General features: G+C 41.5%; 1 protein-coding gene across 1 annotated transcript in view; it reads left to right on the top strand.

The window, feature by feature from the left end:
* LOC149204474 (uncharacterized) overlaps positions 1-23,216 on the top strand; it is a 325,325-nt gene that overhangs the window by 105,966 nt on the left and 196,143 nt on the right. The window contains exon 6 of the mRNA XM_089397135.1: positions 21,227-21,343. Coding sequence (XP_089253261.1) covers positions 21,227-21,343 — 117 coding nt within the window. The remainder of the gene's footprint in view (positions 1-21,226; positions 21,344-23,216) is intronic.

The following is a 23,216-nucleotide window of genomic DNA, read 5'->3' as shown; positions in this document are numbered from 1 at the left end:
GTGTTTGGAGTGATCTCTAGCTCTCTTTCTCTGCTCCGGTACCTCTACCTCCTGTATGTAATATTCTGCTGGTCCCCTTCTCTCATAGGAGAAACTCCCCATGGCTGAGCCAAGATCTGGGCTCTGATACCACTGTAATGTTCCTAACTAGGAAATTCAATGATAAACAAAGCAAACAAACAAACCAATATCCAGAAATGAGATGCAATCAATAAACACCCATGAAAACACTGGAAATAGAGAACTTCTGAGCCATTTTATTAAATCTTCATGGAGCAAATACAACAGTGATGGAATGGTGCACCTGGGATGTCTCCAAGGAAAAGCGTGACAAAACCCAGGAGAGCAAATGATAATCTAAGGGCTGCCCAACTACTACTCCAGAAGTGATCTACACTACCCAAAAACTATGCTGCCTGCTAGAAAGGATGTGCTGAAACCCCTACTTCCCTTGCTCAAAAAATATTGCAACTTCAACTCCCAGATCCTCAACCAGAACCCACAAAAACCCAAGAATGGTTTGGCCTAGTTCAGACCCTTGAAAATTGACCTCCAAGGAGCACGTCCTCCTCCGCACGTTGGCAAACTCAGCCTGTCTGAAATGGGTTGGGAAAGCTCTCCAAATCTGCTGCCAAACACTGAGATGTTGTCCCCTATGGATTTCCACCTTTCTCCCAACTGAGCCCAGCTTTGTAGGTCTCTCCCCAAACTCCCACGTGAGCCCAGTTTGGCCTCTGCACAGTCCACCAAGGTTGTAAATCCAATTGCTCAAATGCAGCAACCTCCTTCTCCAAAACTCCTCCCAAAGCCTGGTCCTCTGATGTCCTCCAACTCTCCAACCTTTCCCTACAAGTGCTACCCGGATGAACCCCCAATCACTTCTGCGTGTTTCCCTCTCTGCGTGTTCGAGAAATACGCTCTGCTGGTCTGTGGGCTGAGTGGTATGGCCACAAATCTCCCCTGGTGCTCCTCAAGGTAATTTGAAATACCTTCCTAGGGTGGCACTTGTAGTCCCCCGAAGGTAAGGTTGAATCTCCTGCCTGAGAGACTCAATGCTAAACATCCAGTTAACTCGGCTAAGCAGCTCGAGCAAACACGAGTATGTTCGATGTACACAAATGAATGCCTCAATTGAGGAGCTCTTCCTTCTTATATCTTCGTGGGCCTTCCTTCCCTCATGTGGGCCCCTCTCTAAGCCATTCGATTCGCCTCCAAGGCAATTCGAATTACCCAAGTGCCCTAGTGCGTTTTTCCACGTGGGTGGCCCCCACCTTCCACTAGCAATCTAATTCAACCTTCCTTTCTCCTATGTTCCTAAGTTAAAATTGTTGGGTTCTTTTCCTTATCAAAATTTATGCAAAATTGTGGAGAGACCAAAACCTGTTACAAATTTATTTGGGAAGGGACATGACACTCTGCTAGCTGCTACTGCCAACCTGAATTGGAAATTCGAACTTCCGATACTCAAAGTTCCTTGAGGAAAAAATTCCCTTTGCTATATGTGCGTTTCTCTTCCACCCGACGCAGATTTTTCTTCTGCAACCTGTAACAAAACCCTCTGTGTCCCACCAGGAATCTTCTTAGTGAAAATATGAGCGACAACAACTCCCCTTGCCTTGGAATCACTCAATTTGGAAAATCGAATTTTTCTACCACTCTGCACTGAAAAATCGAACTTCCCCAAGCAACTCGACCTGCCTAGCAATGGACTGCACTGCCTCTAGGAATTTCGGCCTGTTGCTCCTTCCAAACAACGAAATTCTTTATTTCGCTTGTGAGCTTCCTGGCTAATCACTTACGCTCTGATACCATGTGAAAATTCCACAACTGGAATCTTATTGCAGCAACTGGTATTATTTTTTCTAACTGATAAATTAATTATTCAGTTTATTGCTACGACAACATCGAAATAAACACATTTCAACCTTCACGAATAAAACTCTGGAAAATAAATAGCTCTAGAACTGAGAAAATACTAGCACACAAATAAAAATTAACAACGTTTTTTTAGACAACAGTTGCCTAAAAAACCCAATGTGGGAAAACCGGTGCAACAGATGTGGGTTTTATTTTATTAAGCAGTAGTGAAAATCTGAGTACAATCTATGGATGCCCAAATAGCAATCCAATCAGCGAGTATATGACATAAATAATTAGAGAGAAAAATTCTCTCACACCACAAGCAAGCCCGACACTGACTTCTACAGAAATTTGGTCGTCCAAACCCTAGCTTGAGCACTTTTGCATTGTCTCTGCGTTGTCTCTCACACGTGTGGCTCAATACTACCTCTGAGCAAGCCATCTAGCCTATCTCTATTGCTAGAAGTGACTCTTCAGCCCCCTGGAAGACTTTCCCGACCTTTGGAAACTAAATCGACCTCCTCTTGAGCTAAATCAAATTGCTACACGTCGGCCTCGGCGCAGACTCTACACTGTTACTACTTAGATCACTTTTGTCACTTGTTGCTGCCTCTCAGGATCTGGAAAATCTCCTTTGGACTCACTATCTCTACCCCACTCACTGCTTCGATCTCTGGCTCTCTGACAGCTGATCGCTGCTACTCTGGAAATCGAATTTCTAGTGTACTCAAGTGTCTTCTCCAAGTGGCCATCGACTTCCTCTTATAATCCATTGTTGTGTTAGTTTTTGTAGGATTAGATGTGTTCTAGCCACGAAATTTGGTGGAGAGGATAGAATACATGAGATCTCCAAAACCCAGAAATCGTTTCTGGAAATTTTGCCTAGAAGTTTCTCAATTAGATTATTAACTGATTTTTAAATATTTCTGAAGTCTAACTTAGGGAATATGGTTAATTAATCAGTATTAATTGAAATAAGACGTGAATAATCTAGAAAATCACGTGGATCGATCCAGAGATGATCCTAGCCATTGATTAAGTTTTAATCTTGGCCATTAGTGCTCCAACAGTGGATTATAAGAGGAAGTTTATGTGGTGTTGGAGAAATCATCCAGTGCAAATACTCAATTGCCCAAGTAGTTCGATTTTCTCATTTGCAGCAGCTCAATGGAGAAGATAGAGCCAGAGGGTGAGTAGCAGGTCAAAGTGGAGGGAAGCAGGGTTCCGGGAGGAAGATTTCCAGTTCCCGAGAGAGGTAAAGGAAGGAAGGCCAAAATTTCCAGAGGGCCAGCATAAGCTCTGCGTAGAGGGTGACATAGGGAGCTTAGTGCAAAGGCTAGGGAGGCAGTTTCAGAGCAGAGAATAACTTTGGGGTGAGAGAAAATTCTCACAATATTTTTGCCTGTATTTTCCTCAGATTAGATTGCTAGCTAGGCATCTAAATTATTGTACTCAGAATTGTTGTTGAAGATTAATAATAAAACGCTCATCTGTTGCACCAGTTTTTTTGGGGACAATTGTCCAAAAATAACTATGTCAAAATCATTATGTGCGTGCTAGAATTTCTCAGCTTCCGGTATTTTATTTCCGCAGTATTTTTATGGTGAAAATTGCAGTTGTGATTTTATTCATTTATTGTCGTAGCAAATAAACTGCATTATTAAATTTTCAGTTAGAAGAATAATTTCCAATAGCTACAATAGATAAAATTTCACATGGTATCAGAGCACAATTGATCAACCAGAGAGCTCAAAAGCGAAAAAAAAAAGAATTTCGCTGCTCAGTGTGGGCAGCAGGTCGAAATTCCCAAGGGGTAGCGCAGTCTTTTTGCTAGGAGGCCGAATTGCTTGAGGAAGACTGATTTTTCTGAGAGGGGCAGAAAAATTCGATTCTTCCAGAACAAGTGATTCCAGAGGCAGAAGGAGCAGCTCAGATTTTCTTGTTGAGCAGATCTCTAGTTGGACGCAGAGGGTTTTTGCAGCAGTTCGCTAGAGCAGAGCCAACGTCAGGGTGGAAAAGAGGAATAACACACTAAATTCTTTAGCATAGCCATGGACAGAAGTAACATTCAGGAGACTTCATATTTTTCTTCCAAATTGGAGGACGAATTTGCTTGCTTAGCAGGATCAACTTCACAGAAAGTCTGGTAAGTAGACAGTGGAGCATCAACTCACATGACAGGGGTTAGAGAATATTTATCTAGCTACAAAGAGGAGCAGATGGACTTCCAGATTACTATGGGAAATAGAACGAAATGTACTCCAGTAGGGAGAGGTACCATAGATTTTCAGAGGGAGTCAGGAGCAAGCACCAATGCTACAAATGTATTGCATGTGCCAGGATTGGGTATGAACCTGATTTCAGTATCCCAATTACAGGATAAGGGGTATGATATTCACTTCGTAGGGAAGAAAGTGTATGTCAAACACCCGAGCTGGAAAAAGGTAAGACAGATTGGAGTTTGAAGTAACATATTGTATCGGTTACAAATCGATTCTCCAATGGCACTAATAGGCAGTGATAGTAGCAGTGGGAAGGAGCTGAATGAGTTATGGCATAGGAGAATGGGACATCTACACCATGGAGCACTTAGGATGCTCAGAGAAACGGTAATAGGGGTTCCAGAACTTGGCACGGAACACGATGATGTGTGTAGAGGATGCATACTTGGGAAGTATGCTAAGGCAGCATTTCCAAGAAGTGATAGCAGAGCTTATGGCGTGTTAGGACTCATACATTCATATATTTGCGGCCTGATGTCCACTAGAGCTCCCCGCGGTGCCGAATATTTCGTCACCTTTATTGATGACCATTCGAGGAAACCCTAGATTTATTACTTGAACACCAAGGATGAGGTCTTTGATCGTTTCAGAGAGTTTAAAGCTCTTGTTGAGAATGCGATACAGAAGACGATCAAGTTGCTTCGCTCAAATAATGGTGGAGAATATATTGATAAGGAATCCATAGATTTCTGTGCGAAGGAAGGCATCAAGAGAGAATGGATAGTTCCATATAATCCACAGGAGATGGTGTAGTGGAGCGAAAAAATAGACCCATTGTTGGAGCTGCAAAGGCTATGTTATATGACCAGGATCTACCTAGATTTGTATGGGCAGAAGCATGTAACACAACAATATACATTGAGAACAGGACTCCTCATAGAGCATTGGGGAAGAAAACTCCAGAAGGAGTCTTCACAGGGAGGAAGCCAGAAGTAAGCGACTTCAGAATTTTTGGCAGCATTGCTTATTGCCACGTGCCGGATGATAAAATGACCAAATTGGATCAGACTGCAGAGAAGGGGTTCTTCATTGGGTAGAACGAAACCTCAAAGGCATACAGAATCTACATTCCTAGTAATAAGAAGATTGTAGTAAGGCAAGACGTGAAGTTCATGGAGGACTGAGCTTTCAAGAGATCTCGTGAGATGCCTACAGGTGATCAGAATCAGTCAACAGAAGCTCCTTTAGTCCAACCACAGGGGTAGCTAGTGGGACAGGAAGGAGGACAATCACAAGGATCAAGTACTGTGACCAATACTAGTAATTCCTCAGGTGTAGGAAATACGGGGAGTTCTCAGCAGATGGAGTAGCAGAGACAAGATGAGGAGGAGCTGGCAGAACCTCCCACGACTAATGGTCGAACCAACAGAGAGGTTCATTAGACATTGAGAGATGCAGAGGAGTTTATTAGAACTCCTAGGACAAACAAAAGACAGCGTAGACAACCTGATAGGTACCAAGCATTGTTGGCTCAAGTTGCAAAACCTTCAGCTTTCAGGAGGCCGCACATCATCAGGTGTGGGTAGATGCCATGGTAGAAGAGTATGGCACTATCATGACGAATAATGTTTGGGAGGTAGTGCCAAGGCCGAAAGACAGACCAATTGTAGGTTCAAGATGAATCTATAAGATCAAATATGTGGCAGACGACAGTGTGGAAAAGTACAAGGCTAGGTTTGTGGCAAAGGGGTATGCACAAAAAGAAGGGATAGATTATGAGGAGACCTTAGGCCCAGTTGCCAAATACAATTCTATTTGGTCAATTATATCTCTAGCATCTCAGATGGGATGGAAGATTGAACAGATTGACGTCAAGACAACCTTCTTGAACGGGGTGATAGAGGAAGAAGTGCACATAGAACAACCAGAGGGTTTTGAGACTCATGAGAGGCACACTCATGTGTGCAGATTGAAGAAAGCTCTATACAGACTTAAGCAGGCTCCCAGGGCATGGTATGGTAGGATTGACAACTACTTGCAGTAGATGGGATTTGTCAAGAGTGACACAGATCCCAACCTTTACTATTTGATGGTAGAGGGTGAGCCGCTCATTCTAGTTTTGTATGTGGATGATCTCTTTTTGATAGGATTGCCAGGGCTCATAGAGGATTGCAAGAGGAACTTGGCAGTAGAATTTGACATGAAGGATTTCGGATTGATGAACTATTCCTAGGATTGGAAGTGTGGCAGAAGGATGGGTAGATCTTCCTTGGGCAAGGAAGATACACTACAGGTATTCTTAAGAGGTTAAGGATGCAAGATTGCAGACACATGTCTACGCCCATGATCACCAATTGGAAGAAGATAGATGCATTAGATGACAAGGATGTCGACCCCACCTTGTATAGACAGCTTATTGGGCCTCTCATGTATTTGGTCAACATTAGGTCAGATATTTGATTCACAGTCAATACCCTTAGTTAGTTCATGGTAGAGCCGAAGAGGGTACATTGAGCAGCAGCGAGGCATATTTTGAGGTATGTTCACGCCACAATTGAGTATGGATTGAGATATAATCAAGGGGATGGCATCAGACTTTGTGGGTACACAGATGCAGATTGGGCAGGCAGTTCAATAGACAAGAAAAGTACCTCCATATACTGCTTCAATGTTGGATCAGGGATGGTTTCTTAATGTAGTAGGAGGCAAAAGTCAGTAGCACTGAGCTCTGCAAAAGCAAAGTATATGGCAGCCAACACAACTAGTGTGAAGCTATATGGCTTCAGAAGTTGCTAGTAAGCTTGTTCAGGCAGAAGATGGAGGCGACCAGTGTCTATTGTGATAATCAGAGTTGCATAAAGCTCTTTGAGAATCCAATGTTTCATGACATGTCGAAGAACATCAATATTTGGTGTCACTTCATCATAGATTGTGTACAACGTGGAGCAGTCTAGCTACATAATGTTCGCACAAAAGAGTAGGTTGCAGAGATACTCACGAAAGCTCTAGGGAGAGCTAAGTTCGTCTATTTTAGAAAACATATGGGTATGGTGGAGATCTCGTTCTAGTAGTAGGGACAGGCTATTTTGGATGCTTTTCAGTTGCAGATGTTGCAGTTGCAGTAGCAACAGATGAATAGGGAGTTGCAGTGTTGGTGGCAGTTCAGTAGGGTTAGCAGCAACACAAATGCAACATATCTCAGAGTTGCGCAATGGTTGGTGAGCAATTTAGCTAGAACACATCGGCAATGTGACAGTAGATGATGCAGAGACAGGGTATGTAGTAGCACTAGAACACATTCCTCGCTAAGAGGGAGTTTTAGTTTGTGTACCATCGGATGTGTTCTAAGCACGAAATTTGGTGAAAAGGCTAGAATACATGAGATCTCCAAAACCCAGAAATCGTTTCTGGAATTTCGCCGAGAAGTGTCTCAATTAGATTATTAACCGATTTTTAAATATTTCCAATTCTAATCTTAGGGAATATGGTTAATTAATCAATTTTAATTGAGATAAGGCGTGAATCATTTTGAAACTAACTCAGATTGATCTAGAGATGATCGTAGCCATTGATTAAGCTTTAATCTTGGCCTTTGGTGCTCCAACAGTGGATTATAAGAGGAAGTTGATGTGGTGTTGGAGAAATAATCTAGTGCAGATATTTAGTTGCCCAGGCAGTTCGATTTTCTCAGTAGCAGCAACTCAGTGGAGAAGATAGAGCTAGAGAGTGAGTAGCAGGTTGAAGAGGAGGGCAGAAACATTTCAGGAGGAAGATTTCCAATTCCTGGCAGAGGCAAAAGAAGGAAGGTGAAATTTCCAGAGGGCGAGTGTAAGCTCTGCGCAGAGGGTGACACAAGGAGCTTAGCGCAGAGGCTAGGGAGGTAGTTTCGAAGGCAGAGAATAGCTGTGGGGTGAGAGAAAATTCTCATGATATTTTGCCAGTATTTTCCTCAGATCAAATTGCCAGTTGGACATCCAAATTATTGTACTCAGAATTGCTGCTAAAGATTAATAATAAAACTCTCATTTGCTACACCGATTTTTCCAATTTTTGTTTTTTCAAGGACAATTGTCCAAAAATAACCGTGTTAAAATTATTGTGCGCTAGAATTTCTCAGCTTCCAATATTTTATTTTCCACAATATTTTTATGGTGAAAATTGCAATTGTGATTTTATTCGTTGTTTGTCATAGCAAATAAACTGCATAATTAAATTTTCAGTTAGAAGAATAATTTCTAGTAGCTGCAAATATATAAAATTTCACGTGTTGGAGCACAAACGACCAAGATTAAAACTTAATCGATGGCTAGGATCATCTTGGAATCGATCCGTGTGAGTTTCTAGATGATTTTGACCTTGACTTAATTAATACTGATTAATTAACCAGTTTTCCTAAGTTTAGACTTAGGAAACATTAAAAAATTGGTTAATAACATAATGAAGTCGCTTCGAGGCGGAATTTCCAAAAATGATTTTTGGGTCATGGAGATCCCATGTATTCTAGCCTCTCCACCAAATTTCGTGGCTAGATCACATCCGATGCTACAAAAATTAGGTGAAGGACTCCTCTTCCCTCTGAATCCTTCACAAGAGACCATACTAATAGCTATGTATTTGGCCTCAACGGTGCTCAAGGCAACCGATTTCTGCTTCCTGCTCATCCAAGATATCAAAGCAGAACTCAAAGAAAAACGACATCCAAAAGTGCTCTTGCGATCCACCACACTGCCAACCCAATCAGCATCAAAATAACTATGCAGCCTCACATCTCCGACAGTGTATCTCAATCCATGAGTGATTGTGCCCCGAAGATATCTTAGAAGATTCTTGGCACCAATCCAATGTATATGATGAGGCTTAACCATATATGGGCTCAATGTGTTAACTGCAAGACATATGTTTGAATGAGAGTTCACTAAGAACATCAATGCTCCTATTGACGATACTTAGAAGCATTTCCCAATTTATGTCCAGCAGCACTACCACATAACTTCTTAAAGTTAAGTTCCAGCGGAGTAGTCACAGGCTTGCAATGCACCATCCCAAATCTTTCCAATATCTTCACAACATATTTTCCTTGAGAGAGGAAAATTTCACTTGGCTTTTGCCAGACCTCCAACCCTAGGAAATAGTGCATCGGTCCTAGGTCCTTCATCTCAAATTCAGAAGCCAACTCCCTCTTACATTTGTGAATGAGAGGGTCTACACTTCCATCAGCTCCATGCTTGATTTTGTAGAGCCACTTAGAGGTGAAAACCGATTTGGCCTGGGGTCTAGGGACCACATCCGAAACATCATTCTTCATAATTGACTCGTATTCTTCATTCATAGTATCCTTCCATACTTGTTGTTTCATGGCTTCTTCGAATGATGAAGGCACATTTTGATGATAGTTCTCATGATGGTCAAGTATCCTTGATACCTGTTCGGCTTCTTGCTTTCACGGAAATTCCCTTTCACGGAAATTCCCCCTTGGTGCAATATGTCTCTCGGCAACTTTGAGAGTCTCCCTAAGCCATGAGGGTCTCCTCTTGGAGGAGGAAGGCTCATGAGGAGGAGGATCTATAGGATACATAGGTTCATCAACATTAGGCATTGTTTCGTCCTCTTTTTCACCCTGATTTCTGGCATCAGCTTCTTTGTCTTTCCTCATGATAGGAAGGTTGTTGATCTTCTTGAGGGCCATATCTTCGTCGAAGGTGACATCATGACTTATCTCAACTTCCTTTTGACCAGCCACAGAAATTCTATATCCCTTAGAATTTTCAATATAGCCCACAAAGATTCTTTTCTTCCTAGATGCACCCAATTTGCTTCTTTTATCTTTCGGCACATGAAAATATACAGGACTTCCAAAAATTCTAAAATGAAAGACATCAAGTTTCTTATCAGTGACCATTTCTTCGGGAGTCTTGGAGTCCAATGCTTCATGAGGGCATCGGTTTTGAAGATACACGGTGGTATTTGCAGCTTCAACCCATAGGAACTTCGGAAGGCCTTGATCATGAAGTGAACTGCTTCTACAATAGAGCGATTCTTCCTTTCAGCCATACCATTTTGCTTAGGAGTGTATGGCGTTGTAGACTCCCTCTTAATGCCAACTTCTCTACAATAATCTTGGAATTCATTGGATTTGTACTCGGTCCCATTAGCAGTCCTCAATATCTTGATTTTCTTCTTAGATTGGTTTTCGATCAAGGCTTTGAAGTGTCGGAACTAGGTGAACACTTCATCCTTCTTCTTCAAGAAGTAGATCCAAGTCTTGCGAGAATAATCATCCGTAAAGGTGAGATAATATAAGTATCTTCCCAAAGAGTTTACAGGCATCATACCAGATATGTCGGAGTGGATCAATTGCAATATATCTATGGTCTTGCTATTACTTGAGGGGAATGGTCCCCTTGTAAGTTTTTCTTTAGCACATCTTGGACATACACCTTCATGCTCTACGTCGAACTCGGGCATACCTGTCACCATCTATCTCACATTGGGTAGGGCCTTATAATGAATATGGGCAAACCTCCAGTGCCATAGTTCAGATTGTAGAGATGTGTCGCAAAACATGGCTCCCAATGGACTTCTCCAACTTGATACAAAGTGTCAACCCTAAGTCCAAGAGTAAAAGCATCTTTAAAATTTCTTTTCCAAACATGTACCTTTCCATCGATGAATGCCACCTTGAATCCTTTGTCTTCCATGGCTAAAATGGATACCGGGCTCTTCTTGAGATCAAGTACATATAGTACTTATTGCAAATGAATAGTGTTACCTTGATTCAATTGAAGGGTAACATTCCCTGCTCCCTTCACGGGATAGGTGTCATCATCTCCAAGGGTGATCTCCAAGTTTGTCTCCTTTTCTGTTAGATTAGAGATGGCTTCCTTGTATTCGGTGAAGTGCCTTAGGCACCACTATCAATCTACCAATTTCCCAAAGTGTTCGGAGGAGAGGCAGTGGAGAGGGTTGATATAAGGTAGCACTCTTTTTGCTTATTGTTAACAACATTTGATTCTTCATACCTAGAGTTCCTTGATTTTTTGGAGGGTCGACCATTTCCTTGATGTCCACATTTCTTTTTCCTTTGCCATTGGACCTGCCATTCCTTTGATCGTTGTTGTTGAAGTTGCCCCTGGAATGATTGTGATCATCATCATGCGATGTGTCCCTTCTATTTGGACACTCCCTTGCATAGTGGCCAAACTTATTGCAAACAAAGCACCTGCCCTTCCTTCCTCCCTTAGATCTAGGCTTTCCATGGAAATGACCTTTAGACCCTGCATTATTTCTCCTTTTGGCATGAGCGAAGAATGTAGAGGGGTTACTTCTATTAAAAGGCATTTCTTGCTCCACCATTCTTGTTTCTTCTTGAATGCATCTCGACATCAATTCTTCAAACCCTGGAATTCGATCATTGTTGAGTATAGTGGTTCTAAATACATACCACTCAGGTGGGAGTCCTCCAAGGGTGGTGAGAGTAAGTTCCCTGTCAGGAATGACTTCTCCAATTGAGAGTAGATCATTCTTGATCTCAGTAATCCTCAAGAAATAGGATTGAATGTCCTCGTCCTTTCCCTTCTTAATATCCTTCAACTTATTCTCAAGAAATAGAATTTGATTAGCATTACTAACCTTTAACATGCCGACCAACTTGACGTAGATCTCCTTGGAGGTCTTCAATTCGGAGATGTAGGCCACCAGATGCTTGTCAGTGGAATCCCTGATAATCTTCTTTTTTTTGACTTCAGCCCTATTGTACTTGGTCTTCGCAGCAGTCGGTGCATTTGAAGGAGGTTCAGGGATTTTACCCTGCACATAGTCCATCACTTCTTTTTCTTCCAAGGTCAAATCAAGGGACATCTTCCATCCATGATAGTCAGATTTATTATGGAGCTTGTCTTTAGCCAGGAAGTAGGATGATTAACCCATTGAGCCTTTTGTCCTTGTCCAACTGTCTTTGGTGATTGTTCTTTCACTCTTACTTGGGCTTTGTCTTCACCTCACCTCTGATACCATGTTAATTTTAGGCAACAATGGTATGTTCCATGCTTTAGAGCAATTTTACTTCAATTTCTTCATTAGCCTAGTATCAATATTCAGATTAGCAATCACATCAACATGATAGTAAAACGCAGATAGAACATAAACATAAATAGTAGAATACAAGACAAGACAAGAGGACACAAGATGTGGCACTAGCCAGGGACAAACCCCAATGTGGAGAACCCTTGATCAAATCGTCTTTTAGTCTTCAATAGTTCAACATAGAGAGATAGTACAATATACAAAACCGATAATTTATAACAGCAACAAAAGAGCCCTAACCAGAAAAGTTAACGCTAGCCAACAGGGCAGATTTGACCCTCAGCAAATCGGTCAACCTCAGTCAACTTCGGCCTCCAAACAACAAGATAAAACAGCCCTCAAAACAGTCAAATTCAACCCAGTCAAAGTCTACTCAAACAACCCACTTGCGGTCAACCCTAGCTGAAGTCAACGCTGGTCAATAGTTTGGTCAAATTGTCTAGAAATTTTGTTTCCTAAAATTTCAACCTCTTGAAATTTCGGCCCCCTGAAATTTCTCTCTCTTGAAATTTCAGACGTGTGGAGAGAGAGGGGCCTAGAAATCCATACCCAGTCAATGAGGAGAGAGAGAGAAGTGTGAAGATGAGTGTGTCCAAATGAGGCTAAGGCATCATGTATTTATAACAAACGTTGAGGATGAATAGCCGTCACTGTTAGGCTTTTGAGCCTACATAAGTTTGTTGGCCGACCTTGACAATTTCTCCATAATCAAAATAAATTCATAACTTCATTTGTACATGTCGGAATCAGATGATCTTTAGATCAATCCTACAGCTCTCAGAGAGATGAATCCAAGAAAAATATCAATGGTCATAAATGAGATGATCCATGTGGAGTTTGACCCTAGTTTCCAATTTTAACATAGATTCCCTTGGAGTTGTTATGATAGTCATCATCTCGAGGTGTATCCCTTCTATTAGGACACTCCCTTGCATGGTGGCCAAACTTATTGCAATCAAAGCACCTGCCCTTTCTTCCACCCTTAGGCCCAGGCTTTCCAATGAAATGACTTTTAGACCCTGCATTATTTCTCCTTTTGGAATGAGCGGAGAGAGCAGTGGGGTTGCTTCTATTAGAAGGAATTTCTTGCTCCACCATTCTTGTTTCTTCTTGAATGCATCTCGACATCAATTCTTCAAACCCTGGATTCGATCATTATTGAGAATAGTGGTTCTAAATATATACCACTCGGGGGGGAGTCCTCCAAGGGTAGTGATAGTAAGTTCCTGTTGATTGGGGTAGCATCATATGTGCTCTAGCCATGAAAATTGGTGGACAGGCTAAAGCACATGAGATTTCCAAGACCCAGAAATGGTTCGGGGAAATTCCACCCGGTTAGAGAGATATTAAAATAATTAATATTTTTAATGGGTTCCTAAGTTTAAACTTAGGAAAATAAAAATATTAATGGGTATTAATATAAAATTGGGTGAGAAGGTTCTAAATGACATGGATCAAGCCAAATCTAATCTTAGCCATTGATTAGAGATTTAATCTCGGCTGTTGAAGACTCAACAGAAAAAGTATAAGAGGCAGCTTGAGGGTCAATTGAAGATACACCAAGATTGATTAGTCAGTTTGATTTTCTGGAGCGGCGTTTGCTAAGAAAAATTGAACCGGTGATCAGAGTTGCAGTGAGGGGCAGTGAGTGCATAGTAGACAGGAAAAGATAGTGCTGAAGGACTAGTGCAGAGGCAGAGAAGGCTACGCAGAGCTAGCAAGAGCCACGCAAAGGGCCAGAGGGATTGCGTAGAGGCTACCACGGCCTGTGTGAGTGACGCAGAGGGCCAAAGAGCCTGCGTAGGGCATCAAAAGGCTGATGCAGACGCCAGGAGGGCTGACGCAAAGCCTCAGAGAGGCGTTGGATAGATTTTCGTGGCGCAGACTTGCCGAATATCTGCTTCCGAAAAGAGGTATTATTGCCAGGTTGATTTCTCTGGCGGGTGAGCCAGTTTGGCACCCAATGTACTCAAAGTTGCTTAATAATAAAACCCTCAGAATTGCTGCATTGGTTTTCCCAAATTTGGTTTTTTCGAGGACGATTGTCCAAAAATAACGGTGTCCCTTGTGTGTTTGTCTATTCTTTTAGTTGATGATCTGTAGATGGTTGAGACTGCATTTGTGTTTATTTCCAATATTTATATGGTTAAATAACTTGTTAAGAAATTAAACAGTAGCTGAAATAAATCAGATAGTGCAAGAAGAATTTCTAATGGGTTAGAATTATAAATTTCAACATGGTATCAGAGGGTTGCAGATCACAGGAGAGCTAAAGGCACCAGATAAAAGTAGAAAATTTGCAGCAGAAACAGCTGTCCTGAGAGTCAAAAGTTGTTCTTAAGTAGAAAGCAGCAGAGAAGGAGTGACGCAGAGGGCCTGCGTCATCAGTTCGAGCCAGAGAGAGGGCTAGAGCAAAAGCAGTGAAAGGCAGAAGAGGCTCACGAAGAGCCACATCATCCTGCTCAGCCAGGTAGGAGTGACGCAGTTGGCCAGAGGAGTGATTCAGCCTTGCTAGGGCCTAGGAGCTGTGGGCAGATTGTGGATTGTGAAGCTGGTGGTGTGCTGTTGCTGTTGAAGCAGAACAGTACCTAACAGGATAGAACCAAGGTAGAGGGAGTCGCTACCTAGGCAGATTTCTAGCCAAGAAGTCCAGATCAATGTTTCAAGAGCAAAGGGGATTGAAGATGAGCGATTCGACTATTGGCAGAAGGATTTTTAGGAAGGAAATCGAGACTCAGAGGGAGTCAAGAAGAGAACTTCCAGGAGGGAAGTAGAAACTCAGAGGGAGTCGAAGAGAAGAGCGGAGATGGCAATGAATGGACTGAGGGATCAGGACAGGTTGGACGGAGCATCCAACTTTGTCATTTGGAAGGCCATGATCATGTCTATTCTGGATAGACATCGCATCAAGGCCTTTGCCTTGAGAATTGTGGCTATCCCAGACGACCTAGCTGATAACAAAAGGTATGGGGATGCAATGGCCAAGGCAAAGTGCATAATCCTTGATGGGTCAAGGATCATGTAGTTCAGTATATTGCCGAGAAGAATACAACAAAGGAGATGTGGGATACCTTGATGACATTGTATCAAAGCACTTTCATGTAGAGGAGGATGCTACTGAAGAATCAACTACGGTTGTATCAGATGTAGAAGGGGGAGCAAATAGATCTATTCCTCAGCAAGTTGCAGGAGATTCGGGACCAACTTACTTCCATAGGGGCCATTTCGGATCAGAAGTTCATGGTGAGGACTGCCCTGAACGCAGTCTCCGAGGAGTGGGAGACATTCGTCCAAAGCATTTTGGGCAGAGCGAATCTTCCAGGTTGGGAAGAGATGTGGGAAGCTCTTCGCCAAGAAGAGATCAGACGACTGACCAAGACGGGAAGTAGCAGCAAAGGGGGTCGAATCAAGAAAGAGGAGGAGGAGGATGTGGCTCTGGCATTTGTGGGACAACAAGGGAAGAGGAAGAAGAAGGACATCTCCAAGATAAAGTGCTTCCATTGTGGGGAGCTGGGTCATTATGCAACCCAGTGTCCCAGGAAGAAGAATAAGGGAGAAGCTTCTGACTCCAAGGCAGCGCCGACTAAGGCAGAGAAGGAAGTAGAGACTGATGATGACTGTGCCATGAGTGCTCATGCATCTCTAGAGAAGAGGTGGGGAGACATCGAGCTGTAGTCAGGAGGACTACAGAAGATGTGGTGCAGGATCCTTGAGGTACCCAAACTCTTGGATCATATCCGGCTGCGGGAGCCCCGAGAGATATTAGCAGGATGATGGTTGTCGGTAGAAGCAAGATGCAGATGGAGCGGCAGAACAGTGCTAGAGAGTAGGGATCGGTAGCAGCGCAGTGAGGGTTGCAGCAGTGTGAGAGCACAAAGGAGGCTGTAGCAGTGCAAAAAGGCATAGAGGTGTTTGTAGCAATGCGAGAGGCACAAAGTTGTTGCAGCAATGCAAAGGCAGCAGAGGGAGCACAGGATAGCAGTAGAGGGAGCTTCAGCATCAGGAGGGCTTCTAGCCTGACAACGATGTCAGTGGTTGGGTAGATCAGTTACTTACTTCTCAGTAATTGAGTTGTAGTGCAGCAGTAGCAGTAGTAGTGCTATGGGCAACACGATGCATCATTATGAGAGAGAGTTGCAGTGTTGGGAGGAAGGATCAGCGACAACACGAATGCAGAGGGAGCTACAATACGGATGTCGCAGTGGCAGTGGCAGTGGCAGAGCCATGGGCAAAAGTACAAGAGGCAACAATGCAGTGGATATTAGGCAGTAGGACAAGCATCAGCACAGGTACCGGTGCCAAATGATCAAGGTGATGTTCAGTGGTGTAGCATAACTAGGGCACATTCCTCGGTAAGAGGGAGTGTTGATTTGGGGTAGCATCAGATGTGCTCTAGCCATGAAAATTGGCGGAGAGGCTAAAGCACATGAGATCTCCAAGACCCAAAAATGGTTTGGGGAAATTCCACCTGGTTAGAGAGATATTAAAATAATTAATATTTTTAATGGGTTCCTAAGTCTAAACTTATGAAAATAAAAATATGAATGGGTATTAATATAAAACTGGGTGAGAAGGTTCTAAATGACATGGATCAAGCCAAATCTAATCTTAGTTGTTGATTAGAGATTTAATCTCGACTGTTGAAGACTCAACAGAAAAAGTAGAAGAGGAGGCCTAAGGGTCATTTGGAGATACACCAAGATTGATCAGTCAGTTCGATTTTCTGGAGTGGGGTTTGCTGAGAGAAATCAAACCAGTGATCAGAGTTGCAGTGAGGGGCAGTGAGTGCATATCAGAGAGGCAGAGATAGTGCCGAAGGACCAGCGTAGAGGCAGAGAAGGCTACACAAAGCCAACAGGAGCCACGCAAAGGGCCAGAGGGATTGCGCAGAGGCTACTAGGGCCTGCATGAGTGACGCAAAGGACCAGAGAGCCTGCGCAAAGCATTAGAAGGATGACGCAGAGAGTTCCACGTTGATGTAGAGCCTTAAAGAGGCGTTGGAGAGATTTTCGTGTGTGTGAGTGACGCAAAGGGCCAGAGAGCCTACGCAAAGCATCAAAAGGATGACGCAGAGGGTTCCAGGGTGACGTAGCGCCTCAGAGAGGCGTTGGAGAGATTTTCGTGGAGCAGACTTGCCAAATATCTACTTTCGAAAAGAGGTATTACTGCCAGATTGATTTCTCTGTCGAGTGAGCCAGTTTGGCACCTAGTTGTACTAAAAAAGTTGCTTAATAATAAAACCCTTAGAACTGCTACACCAGTTTTTCCAAATTGGGTTTTTCCGAGGACGATTGCCCAAAAATAACGCTGCCCCTTGTGTGTTTGTGTATTCTTTCAGTTGATGATTTGTAGATGGTTGAGATTGCATTTGTGTTTATTTTCAATATTTATATGGTTAAATAACTTGTTAAGAAATTAAACAAGTAGGTGAAATAAACTAGATAATGCACGGAGAATTTCTAATGGGTTAGACTTAGAAATTTTAACAGTTCGCTGTTAGGAATGACCTCTCCAATCAAAAGTATATCATTCTTGATCTCAGTGATCCATAAGAAATAGGATTCAATACCCTCGTCCTTGCCCTTCTTAATATCCTTCAACTTATTTTTGAGAAATAAAATTTGATTTGCATCACTAACCTTGAACATGCTGATCAACCTATCGTAGATCTCCTTGGAGGTGTTCAAATCGGAGATGTAGGCCACCAGATGCTTGTCAATGGAATCTCTGATAATCATTTTCGTGTTGACTTCAGCCTTATTGTACTTGGTCTTCGCAGCAGCCAGTGCATTTGAAGGAGGCTCAGGGATTTTACTCTTCACATAATCCAACACTTCTTGTTCTTCCAAGGTCAAATCAAGAGGCATCTTCCATCCATGATAGTCAGACTTTTCACGAAGCTTGTCTTCAGCCGAGAAGTGGGATGAGGAACCCATTGAGCCTTTTGTCCTTGACCAACTGTCTTTGGTGATTGCTCTTTCACTCTTGCTTGGGCTTTGTCTTCACCTCACCTCTGATACCATGTTAATTTTAGGCAACAGTGGTATGTTCTATGCTTAAGAGCAATTTTACTTCAATTTCTTTGTTAGCCCAATATCAATATCCAGTTTAGCAATCACATCAACATGATAGTAAAATGCAGATAGAACATAAACATAAACGGTAGAAGACAAGCCAAGACAAGAGGACACAAGATGTGGCACTAGCCAGGGAAAAACCCCAATGTGGGGAAACCCTTGATCAATTCTTCTTATAGTCTTCAATAGTTCAATAGAGAGAGATAGTACAATTTACAAATCTGATAAGTTATAACAACAGCAAAAGAGCCCTAACCAAAAAAGTCAACATTGGTCAGCAGTGTAGATTTGACCCTCAACAATTTGGTCAACTTCAGTCAACTTTGGCCTCCAAACAACAAGATGAATCCGAAATCAGCCTAGTCAAACTCTGGTCAAATGTCAACCTGCGGTTAGCGCTAGCCGCAATCAACAGATTGCCTCGATTTCTATGCCCAGAAATGCGACCTGCCCAAACATAAATTCCTCACACAAAACTGCAGTCAAAGATGGTCAACGCCGCCCAAAACAACAATCTGGAAATTCGGTCAAACCTGGTCAATATCCAAAACAAAAATTTCCCTTCCTTTCCTTCGCACGTGTGGAGAGAGAGATTGCCCAGAAATCTGTACCCAATCAATGAGGAGAGAGAGAGAGATGTGTGAAGATGAGTGTGTCCAAATGAGGATGAGGCATCATGTATTTATAGCAAACGTTGAGGATGAATAGACATGACTGTTGGGCTTCTGAGCCTACATGAGTTTGTTGGCCGACCTTGACAATTTGTCCATAATCAAAATAAATTCATAACTTCATTTGTACATGTCAGAATCGGATGATCTCTAGATCAATCCTACACCTCTCGGAGAGAGGAATCCAAGAAAAATATCAGCTGTCATAAATAAGATGACCCATGTGGAGTTTGGCCCTAGTTGCCAATTTTAATGTATATGCACTAGCTCCTACTCAACAATTGTCTCTCCAGCTATAGCGAATTCGTCCCTAAAATGTGTCAACCTGGACATCTCCTGGACAAGTAAGATGTCATGCTCTCGCCCTTAGTGCCTTCGGTCAAGTTGGACCTATGGTTGACTCTTGCGGTCAAACTCAAACCTGTAGTCAAACTTGCGGTCAACTCATGCTTCTCTAGCATCAAACTTAGCCTCTTTGTGGTCAAACTTGACCATGTATCTCGGTTAAACAGTGAGTCAAACTCGGTCAAATAATAGCTTTGTTGACTCGGTCAAAGCTTGGTCAAATAGTCAAGAAACTAGTTTGTTCAAATTAGTTAATTCTTCCTCCTTTCTCCACACATGCGAGTACTCTTAAAGAGATACGATGTGTTGATGCTGATTATAAAAGTGGAGTAGCACATCATGTATTTATATAGGTCAAATGGGTGAATTTGACCAAGGGAAACACCCTTTCATGGTGGGGTTGACTTGTCCATTTTGAGCCTACATGAAGAAAAAAAGATTTTTTTTAATTTTTATTTTCATAATTTTCTTAAGCTTACTTAGGAGGCCTCTTGTCATGCGGGAATACCTCCCGATGCTACAAAATATCAACAAAGTTCACGAATCAAATCTTACTTTGCCCTTGATTTCAAGACAAAGCATTTCAAAATAGAAAGTCAATGTTCCCTACTTAAAGTCTAAAGCTAAGTAATAATAAAAAATAAGAAATAAATATGCATAAAAGTGTAATAAATAATAATAATAATAATAATAATAAATCATATGTCTTACTTTACCCTTGATTTCAAGACAAAACATTTCAAAATAGAAAGTCAATGTTCCATACTTAAAGTCTAAAGCCACATAGCAGGGGCCGAGACTCCACGACGGTGGGAGAGCCTACTCCTTGAGCCTTATCACAATGGGCCGAAAATGTCCCCTTGTGGGGTTTGAAACCAAGTGGAGGGGAGAACATCCCATTGTGCCAACCACTTTGCCATCCCACGAGGAGGCTCTCTCTCTCTCTCGATATATATCTATATATATATATATATATATATATATATATATATATATATATATATATAATTGAATAAAAGATTGTGGGTTTTACACTCCAGACATCCTTTGGTAAGTTAAGGGATGTCCAAGCAATCTTGTGCATCTCAAAGGACATTGGGTGTGTGCCTTAAATGGCCCCTTGATAGGGTGGAATATTGCCACTGCCCCAGGATGCGTGGGATGTCATTAACAGAGTGTCCCATATCATCCTCCCATCCACCAACAGACAGGGATAAGCCAGAACATATATCTAGTACAACAATAATCCTAAACATTCCTTATGTTTATCCTAGATGTAAATTTATGGCAATTGCCAGATGATATGCCCATATTAGGTGGTTTACAAGTTCTTTCATAACATATTAGTTTTTATTTTGTATTTGTTTTTCTTTTTACTACTGAATGCGTTGACTAAGAAGCAATATAAGGCTTATGCATAGATATAGGAATGATAAACCTCTCCATCTTTCATTTTCATTTTCATTTATATTATTTTAGAGGGTCCTTTGCACTTGACCTTTTTCTGGATATTATTGCTGGTCGTAGTCAGACTCTTTGACCTATGTTCTATTTTGGTATTTACCGGCCATTAATAAAAATTTCAATTTTAAGTCAATTTCTCAACTCCATGTGATACCTTTATGTAGGATAAAAGAATGATCTTTATGGAGGATAACAGAACCATTCCTAAATGCATGCCCATGGCTTCTAATCTCCTTAAATATTGTATAATAAGCTATACTTGAAAAGGTATTAAATAGTGTATAATAAGCTATCCTTGAAAAGGTAAAAGTAAGATTAATGATGAATTCAGATCCAACATTAACTAATTGCAGTAATTTACAATGAACATCTTTTAAGAAGTTTTCCACAAGATGGTATGTCTCTTGTTGCGTGTTTAAGAGAAGTCGATGACTAGGGAGATAGAAGACAAAAAATCTATCTATTGTGTCATTTCTTTGATTCGAGGAGTTTTTCTTCATTGCAGGTCAAATGTGGCGTAAGAGGCAACCTTGGTCCGGCCTGTAATGCTGTTGGAATGATTGATCGCTCTATTCTTGGCATTGGACATTTATACCAGCGTCCAGTGTATCGACGAACAAAGGTATATAATTTGTTGATTTGTTTTCTCCAGTGATTTTAAGTTTCCTTCATTGTTTTGTATTGCAATAGTGTTTGGCCTTTTAATATATAACAGCTAACCGGTATACACGTAAAATACTTAATATATCCTCTCATGGACATTTTAACCCACTTAGGATGTTTAAATGTCTACGCGGATACAAAATGTGCTATATGAACAACTAGAAATGGTATCTGATCTAACATATACAACAATAATTTCTTGAGCCACAGCAAACATATAAAGAAAAATCTATTGTAACTCAGCAAAGAAGAGTCAACAACATAGGCTTTATTTTCGTGTCCATCCACATTTTCCCCTATTTTTCCAAGGAAATCCAGTATATAAAGGTCGGAATTTTGTCCAGGTTGGTTCAAACCTGAGCCAGCATTAGTTGGGAGCAGCCTGATGAAATATATGGCAGGAGACTGCAAATTTCAATAAATAACTTACACGACAGAGATCGAATATTTCCCACATCATTTAAGTTGTTACAGGCCAAATTTAGACGGGGTGAATAGCTGAAAGAGCGGTTTGATAGCCAATTCAGATGCAACAATTACAGACTATACGTGTTAAAACCAAATTCTTGATCAGCTTTCTGAACAAATAGAAATTCTTGTCGGTTTTAAATTGGGACAATTTGTTGAATCAAACCCAAATTTGAATCCTTTCCAATGCTGAATTCAAAGAATAAATAGAACATACCAAGAGAGATTAGCAACAATTGCATTACACTATATGCGTTGCACCTCTTGCCCCCTTCCGAAGAAAGCTGAAACCTAAGAAAAGAACGATGCCTCAGAAAGACCCACCTTTACCATTGACATCTTTTGTGAACCTCCGAAGGCTATTCCAATTAGAATCAGAAAAAATCTTTAACAGGAAATCCTGTAATTTGGAGTTCTCTAGAAATACTATCTCAGGTTTCTATTGTCTAAGCACATCGGCAACTATGTTTTTTATTAATGTAAGATGCAACTCTCACATTCTAGGACTATATTTTAGCATTTATTGTCAGCCATAGAATCAGGGATTCCCAATGCATTACAGGCATTGGAAAATATAATGCCATTTTCTGTACCAACTTCCTTTGAAGCATCCAACAAAACAGGTTTAACCTTAGCTTCCCCAAATGAAATTCCTTTTTTTTGTAATTTTGACTCCTAAGAGGAACACGTCTTTTATACTGTTTGGTATGAAATTTGAACTGAGGAAGCCTTCTTGGTAACCATGATGGGCAATTCATCTTTCTTGGGATTCTGACAGCAGTGTTACACTAAAAGAGTTCTTAATCTCATGCGCTCAAAGAATGAAGACAGTAGTGTAAATTTGAGAAGATAAGCTCAAAGAATGTCTTTAAAGTCTAGCAGAGGTAACTTACTCAGCTTCAAAGAATATGCATGTCTCTACCAGCAAAAGTGAGGTGGCTCGCTCTCCTAGAAATTTGTGTATATCACAGCGTGTTAACTGACCAACAAATAAAGAGTAGAACTTGTCCCAACACCAGCTCTTTGTCTATGTCTAGCACTTGTGGGAGGAAACTCGTCTTCTCATCTCATCCACATCAGTCAACAAAAATGGGAACGAACAGTTTAGCAATGAAGGAACTCATGGCTCCCAAACACTCCAATATCACTGCCAATTCGGCCCAGTATATAGTAATTTGACCAGCAGCAAGACAAGGTGATTCAACCTCCTTTTCCTCAGGGAATCTTGACCTAACAGTGGGAACTTCAACTCATCCAACTATTAAATGGGAAACTGTGCTCAGATTACATTAAGAAACTCATCCTTTCTCCTTTAACTTGAGCGAAATGGGCAGGATAGATGACTCAGCCTCTGATTTGATTAG

Source organism: Pinus tabuliformis, chromosome 1_2 (assembly GCF_031772625.1).
Source record: "Pinus tabuliformis cultivar Carrire ecotype Pingquan chromosome 1_2, CPIR1, whole genome shotgun sequence".
NCBI lineage: Eukaryota > Viridiplantae > Streptophyta > Pinopsida > Pinales > Pinaceae > Pinus > Pinus tabuliformis.
This window is presented reverse-complemented; position numbering and strand designations above follow the sequence as displayed.